Source organism: Callorhinus ursinus, unplaced genomic scaffold (genome assembly GCF_003265705.2).
Source record: "Callorhinus ursinus isolate GAN/ISIS: 27379988/994484 unplaced genomic scaffold, GSC_fseal_2.0 scaffold66, whole genome shotgun sequence".
NCBI classification, from domain to species: domain Eukaryota; kingdom Metazoa; phylum Chordata; class Mammalia; order Carnivora; family Otariidae; genus Callorhinus; species Callorhinus ursinus.
Window position 1 is genome coordinate 7,880,273 of NW_027397128.1, and position 7,712 is coordinate 7,887,984.

General features: G+C 47.4%; 1 protein-coding gene across 1 annotated transcript in view; it reads right to left on the reverse strand.

The window, feature by feature from the left end:
- ERCC6L (ERCC excision repair 6 like, spindle assembly checkpoint helicase) overlaps window positions 1-3,030 on the reverse strand; it is a 25,057-nt gene extending 22,027 nt beyond the window's left edge. The window contains exon 1 of the mRNA XM_025851952.2: window positions 2,920-3,030. Coding sequence (XP_025707737.1) covers window positions 2,920-2,987 — 68 coding nt within the window. The 5' untranslated portion in view covers window positions 2,988-3,030. The remainder of the gene's footprint in view (window positions 1-2,919) is intronic.
- Between the last annotated feature and the right edge of the window lie 4,682 nt (window positions 3,031-7,712).

Here is a 7,712-nt window from a genome sequence, read left to right on the forward strand (position 1 = left end):
TGAATTGTGCAAGACTGTTGAATCACAGATCTGTACTTCTGCAACAAATAATGCAACATATGTTAAGAAAAAAGAAAAAGAAGAAGATAGCAGGAGAGGAAGAATGAAGGGGAGTAAGTCAGAGGGGGAGACGAACCATGAGAGACGATGGACTCTGAAAAAACAAACTGAGGGTTCTAGAGGGGAGGAGCGTAGGGGGATGGGTTAGCCTGGTGATGGGTATTAAGGAGGGCACATTCTGCGTGGAGCACTGGGTGTTATGCACAAACAATGAATCATGGAACACTACATCAAAAACTAATGATGTAATATATGGTGGTTAACGTAACAAAAAATTTTTTAAAAAAACTAAGGATGTAATGTATGGTGATTAACATAACAATAAAAAATTTTTAAAAAGAGAGAATATGAGTGTCAGAGAGGGACAGCGAGGGACAAAGGTGGGTGACACAGAGGGAGAGGTAATGGGTTACAGGAAGAGACAGGACCGAAGTGGGGAGAGGGGGGATGGAGGGCAAGACAGGAGGTGACAGGTGGGCATCCTCAAGGGAGAGCACGACACTGAGAGTAGGGGACAGAGTCACCGTGTATGGCAGAAGACGGTGTGTGAAAGAGGAAACGTGTGCGCAGAGAGTGCGTGGGAGCAAGTTTCAAAGTTTCTTCTTTCATCTCTTAGGCAGGAGGGGCAGAGAGCTGAGGACGGAGGAACAGCAAAGGGAGCGAAGAGAGAGAGGGAGGAAGAGCAGCAGAGAAACTGTGAGAGAGGAGCGTGCCAAGGAGGACAATGAGGAGTGAAGAAGGTAAGGCGATGCTTTGTGCGAGAGGACAGGAGAGACTGAGAAAAATTAAGAGAAATAAAAGAGAGATTGTGAGTTGATGGGTCATGAGAGACAGGGAAGCTGTGGGGGCAACGTGGGATCATGAGATCAGCAGAAGACCAGGGCTATGAGGCGCCCGGGGGGCTCAGGCAGGAAAGAGGGAGTGAGAGCAAGGAAGAGGCGAGTGCCCATGTGAGAGGGGGTGTCGGGGAAATCAGTGCACAGGCTTGCTCAGGGAAAGGAGGGGAGGGAGCTGAAGGGCTTAATCCTTACTATCCCCCCTTTCCAAATTGAGGCTCAGAACAATCAAGTGACGCATTTGAGGTTTCCCAGCTAGCAGGTGACAGAGCCATCATTTGAACCCCAAATGGCCCAACTCCAAAGCTAGGACGCTACCACACCACACTGCCTCACTGTTTTCCCCAAATCTTCTTTAAACAAGTCATGTAACACAGTCCAAAGATATGATTTGACTCCTCTGTAAGGAAACCTTCTCGCTTTTAATGGCCTAAAAGCATACTTTTATTGAAAGGGAGGCAGAACTATTTCACTGCCCCAATTTATTTCTTTGTACTACATTAAAATTTAAAACTGCTGTGCATCAAAGTACACCACCAACAGAGTGAAAAGGCAACCTACAAAACGGGAGAAAATATCTGCAAACCATAAATCTGATAAGGAGTTAATAGCCAGAATATATGAAGACAAAACAACCCACAGGACTAAAAAATGGGCAAAGGACTTGAATGGACATTTCTCCAAAGAAGATATACAAATGGCCAATAGGTGCATGAAAAGATGCTCAACGTCACTAATCATTAGAGAAATGCACACACACACAAAAAAACCAATGAGATACCACTTCATTATCATTAGAATGTCTAGTAACAACAACCACAACAAAACCAGAATATAACAAGTGTAGACCCTGGAGGAGAGAACGTAAAATGGTGCAGCTGCCATAAAAGACCCTAGAAAAGTTAAACATAGAATTACCATGTGATCCAGCAATCCCACTTCTCGCTAGATATCCAAAAGAATTGAAAGCAGGATCTCCAAGAGATATTGGCAAACCCATGTTCAAAGCAGCTCTGTTCACAATAGTCAAGAGATGAAAGCAACCCAAGTGTCCATCACGGACAAATGGATAAACAAAATGTGACATGTGCATACAATGGAATATTATTCAGTCCTAAAAAGGAAGGAAATCGTGTCACATAACAGAGTATGGATGAACCCTGATGAAATTATGCTACGTGAAATAAACCAGTCCCCAAAAGACAAATACTGTATGATTCCACTTGTAGGAGGTTCCTAGAGTCAAATTCACGGGGGACAGAAAGTAGAATGATGCTTACCAGGGCCGGGGGAGCGGGGAGTGAGGAGTTAACAGGCAGTTTTAGTTTTGCAAGATGAAGAGTTCTGGAGATGGATGGGGTGATGCTTTAACAACAGCACTAATATATCTAATACCACTGAACTGTACGCTTAAGAATGGTGACGGCGGTAAATTTGACCTTGTGTCTACTTTATCGCAACTTAAAAGTTTAAATCTCATCCGCACATCACCCTATCCCCCACCCTTAGCCATATGGTGAACGCTCACTCGTTCTTCCACACAATGTCTCCTCCTCTTGTGAAGAGGACCCTTGTGGTTGGCCATTTCCTCCTTTATCCCCTTACTATACCTTGCCCATTATGCCTCTTGCAGCACCTATCAAACATTATGGCGATTATTGGTTTACCTATCCCTTTCCACTACCTAGTGATGAGCAATTTGGGGGTGGGGGCAGGGTCAATGTTTTACTCATCTCTGTAACCCCCAGGCCCGGTGTTTGGTAAAGACTCAAGAAAGCCTTGATCAGTGGAAGTTCTGGCTGTTAAGAGAGCTATCTGGCCAAAAAAGGGTGGCATCGGGAGGCTCCCCAGGTTTTCGATTTAGAAATCCGAGCAGATTCCCACGCCCTACTCGGAGAACGCGAGGGCGCCCCTCACCAGGCTCCACCGCAGCAGTCTGGGCCGCTGGGAGGGTCCGAGGGCTTCCCACCCCCACTCCCGGCCCCGGCCTGCGAGCTAGACCCGCCCAGCGGCCCAGACATACCTCTGGTAAAAGGCGGCCTGCTCTGGGCTTAAGGCCGCGGCTTCCGCAGACCCTCGCGACGCCTCCATGACCCCGAGCTTGGGTTCCAGGGAGGTCAGCCGGCCGTTGAATTTCGCGCGCTCCCGCCCTGCGCATGCGCGGTGCGCCTGGAGGGGAGGCAGAGCCAACTGTCGGCCTCCGGGCTGGCCAATCGCAGCGCCGCGCTCCGCGAAAAGCCTGAGCCCGCCCACGAAGGTCGCGCGCCTGCGCGTAAGAGGCGGTCGCAGCCCCTGCCGAGCGGGATGGGCTCGTTTTGTCTTGTCTCTCGCGTTTTCCATCCGGTCCAAACCGTGCTCCTGCACGCTATCCTCGTGAGTGAAGGAAAATGCCTGATATGACCTGTCATTTTAGTGGCCCCCAGAGACCTTCTCCATAGCCTGCTCCCCCAAATATCCTCCATTCCATGCTCTCCATTGCCTGGCGCTGAGCACGCTTTGAATTCAAACCCTGGGAGCCGTGGTCCCCGTGACTTAAACTCACACTGAAGAAAGGTCTTCAAGAGCCAAGCCAAAGCTCTCATTTAAGAAATTAGTAGTGCTGTAACGCATGGTCACCATTTCTTTAGAAGCTCCAACTAGGATGCAATCATTTTCAAACGCAGAGCTCAGAGCTTGGGGCAGGAAACGCGTATAAGTGAGTTTAAGTGGCTTGCTTGGGGGATTCCTAAATAGGAGGTTGTGGGCCAACAAAAATTGTCCTTGTTCTTATACTGATAAAAACACGGACATTGTGATTCTTCAGGGCACTAGTTAACATTCAGTACTTGAAAACTCACCTACTGACCCGGTCATGCCCACCCCAAGTCCAGAGGATTTCAAGCTTTTTGTAAATTTCATAGGTCATTAGTTTTAAAAGGTTCTAATTTTTCTGGTTCACGTGACCTTAAGTCATATTTTCATATGGCATTAAGCCTTCTCTTAAGAGGACTTTTAGTATACTATTGTCCCCATTTTCAGACAGGAAAACTGAGACTCAGGGACATAAAGTGACTTTGCCTAAGGTTCCAGAGCTGGGAAACGGCAGAGTCAGAATTCAATACCAGGTCTATATGGACAAAAATGTATGCTCATTCACTGTGTCCACTGCCTATTGCTGGAAAGAAGAGGACAGCAGTGGGAAGTGAGGTTGATGAGGTAGTTGGAAGCCAGTTTGTGAAAGAGCTTGTTTACCCTGATGAAGTGTTTGAATCACTTCTTTTCCTGGAGGCAAGTTTGGATGGGGGTAGGTGGAGTGTGTAGGTGCGCTGAGTACCCAAAGTATGAGTGTGATAAGAAGAAGGGCTGGTGGGGAGAATTCCATAGAAAGGAAGAAAAGTGATGGGAGCACCGAAATCTTCATCGCCAATCCAGGGAAGGCTATCTCCAGTTGTCCTTTGGCTCAGTGTCCACCATCATCACTTATATATCCTTGGAACGGTTGGGAACTCAAAATGAAGCAGAGCAAAACCCTGATTACTATCTTAGGCAGCTGCCCTTCTGTGGGCTGTGGAGAAAAGCTAGAAGGAACTCCCTCAGGACCCAGGCTCCTGCCTCCCTGCTTCTCAGCTGTCAGTGATCTCCAAAGGCTCTGAATACTAGGAAGAAAGGACCAACCTTCCTGCTTGCCTGCCCTTAGGCTACTGGGTTTTTCTCAGTGCCATTTTCACACAGCCAGAGGACTCCCCCTTCTTTAAACCCACTAAGTCCTCCAGCCCTCTTTCCTTCTCCCTCAGTCCCACAGTCACTTCCTTTGGGCCCTTCTCGGTGTCTTCCAGAGTCCCAGCTCTCACCGCAGGGTGCCAATGACCCAGGAAACTCAACCTCCTGGACTCCTAGTCCTCCCTTGTAAAGGGTCACATACATTCACAGACTTGAAGTAAGCTAGCCGTTGGGGAGGATTTAGAGTGGATAAATGGAGAAAATGGAGGAGAATCGAAATAATAGTTACTACTATGTCCCATTTATATATCAGGCCCTGTTCAAAGCACTAAACTTATATTAATTCTCTTGGCTGTTCCTTATTTCACATCTACCCCAGAGTGGGGGCTCCCATTCCCCCAGCTCTTCTCAAGGGGATGGAGTTTAAAAAACTGTCCCTAATTATGGTTATTTGTTTAAGTGTGATAATGGTATTGTATTTTTTTTTAAAGCCCTTACCCACCAGAGAAGCATAATGGAGTATTTTCAGATAAAATTTTATGACATCTGGGGTTTATATTAAAATACTCCAGGAGGGAAAAAAATGAGAGGAGGAAAGATGAACATAGAGTGGCAAAATGTTGATAATTGTTGAAGCTTGTTACAGAGGTTCATTATCCTCTTCTCTCTACTCTGCCTGTTTGAAATTTTCCATAATAAAATTAAAAAAAAAAAAACTTTGCTATCTAATCTGCAAATAACACTGAGTCACCCGCACTCAAAGACCGGAAATAAGATAATGAGGCCTTGTGGGAGAGTTCAGAATGGGTAAATGGAGAGATGGATGGGGCAGAATCAGAACAATAGCTATTACTAATATAGCACTTCAGTGCCAAGCCTTGTTCTACGCAGTTTACATATATTAAGTCTCTTCAGCCTTGCAACAACCTTGTTCGGTAGTGTATGCTATTATTATCTGCTCTTTATAGATAAGGAAACTGAGGCACAGTAAGAATAACTCATACAAGTGTACACAGCTTGTGGGTGGTAAAGTTGGGTTCCAAACCCAGGCACTCTGGCTTTTGACTTTTCGCGCCTTTTTTTAAAGATTTTATTTATTTATTTATTTATTTGAGAGAGAGAGAGAGTGCTCAAGCGTGCAGGAGAAGGGGCAGAAGGGGAGGGGCAGAGGGAGAGGGACAAGCAGACTCCTCCCAGAGTGCGTAGCCTCGACACGGGGCTCGATCTCAGGACCCTGAGATCATGACCTGAGCCAAAACCCAGAGTCAGACGCCCAACCGACTGAGCCACCCAGGCGCCCCTTGACACTTTGCTCTTAAACATGATGCTAGTTAGATGTAGAAAGCAGCTGATAGGTGAAGATAAGGGTTCATTCATCCATGTACTTATTCATCTATTTAATAGATACATATTGAGCCTTTACAAGATGGCTGGGCAAGCCTCTGGGTGCTGGGATACAGTGGTGAGCAAAACAGACAGGTTCTTGCTATCAAAGAGTTTGAAGTTTGTTGGGGATTTGGAGGGTGGGCCTTAAAATAATAATCATGCAAGCATGTGGAAAATTACAAACCATGATGAGGGCACAGAAGGAGAGCTCCAGGGAGTTCTGAGAGCATATGATGAGGTACCTGACCCAGTCTGAAGGGGCTGGGAAGGTTTATCTGCTGAAGTAACATGTGAGCTGAGAGCTGAAGGATAAGGAGTTGATGGAACGAAAAAAGGGAAGGGAAGAGCATTTCATGCAGAGGGAAGAGCACAACCAAAGGTCCTGGAGCAGGAGAGAGTTTGATGCACATGAAGAACTGAAAAGGCTAGGGGTGGTGGGAGCAAAGCCTAGAACACTAGAGTTGGAAGGGGTTTTTGGGGTCCAGTCCAATGTCACAGGTGAGGGAACTGCCCCTGGGAAAGAAGGAAGTGACTGGTCCAAGGTCACACCCTGAATCAGTGGCAGAAACAGGACTCAACCTAGGTTCCTCGACCCCCAGTCCAGTGCTCTTTCCAGCACAGATCATGGCTTTCCTGCATATGAGGAAGAGGGAGGTAAACTGGGTGTCAGCAAAATACTGCTCACGGGGACTGAGAATGGAAGAGAGTGTTTTTGGAGATAGGTATAAATAACCAAATGAAATCTTCATGGGCAAGGAGCCCAAGAGTGAGTTTGGGGCAGAAAAAAGAAGTAATTTGCAAACAGGAAGAATTTAATTTGTGATTCCCAGATTCCTAATTGGGCTTTTCTCCCGCTATTTCTAGCAAGGGATCTAAAGTGGGTGGGAATCGGCGCGGGGGGTGGGGTTGTTGGAGAAGAGTACTGGGGCTGAGGTCTTCGTCCCCTCTTTTGAGGTGAGGGGAGGGTGCTCTCTGGCTCAGTGGCCCAGCTGTGTGTCATCTCCAGCTCCGCCAGCAGGGGGAGCCGGAAACCGAGCTTCCTAAGAATGGCGGCTGGCCTGGCCCCTGGGCTGGAGAAATTCTTAATGGAAGCTAGTCAAGTCAGTCCAGCATGCTGTGGAAATGACAGGAACCGAGAGGAAAGAGGGAGCCAAGAGTTAGGATTATCCGCAGGATCTTTGCATTAAATTGCAGTCTTTGGTAAGTGCCTTCTAAACCTGGGGTTTGAGCTGAAGCAGGCAGGCACCAAAGGGTAGGGAACCATTTGACAGGAAAGGGCTGCCACACGAACCAGGGCCTTCTACACTCCCCAAACCTCACAATTCTGTCGCTAGCCTCATCCTTTCTCCTGAGTCTCAGACCTAGATGGCCAGCTGGCTACAGGAACCTCTCTTCCCGGAAGCTCAAACTCAACGTGGCACTGAACTCATCTCCCACCCTCCCTGAGACCTGTTCCCTCAGCATCCCTCATTTCCGTGAACAGCACTGCCACCCCCCCCCCCCAGTCATTCAAGTCAGAAACTGGGAGGCATCTTTCCAATTCACTAATACGTCCTGTTGGCTCTACCTACAAAATATATCCCAAACTCAAAACACTTCCCTTCATCAACCCTGCCACCATTCTGGTCTATGCCATGGTCATCTTCACCTGGCTCACTGCAAAAGCTTCCTGACTTTCTTCCTGCTTTTACTTGTGCCCGCTCCCCACTGTTTCTGCATCCAGAAACCAGA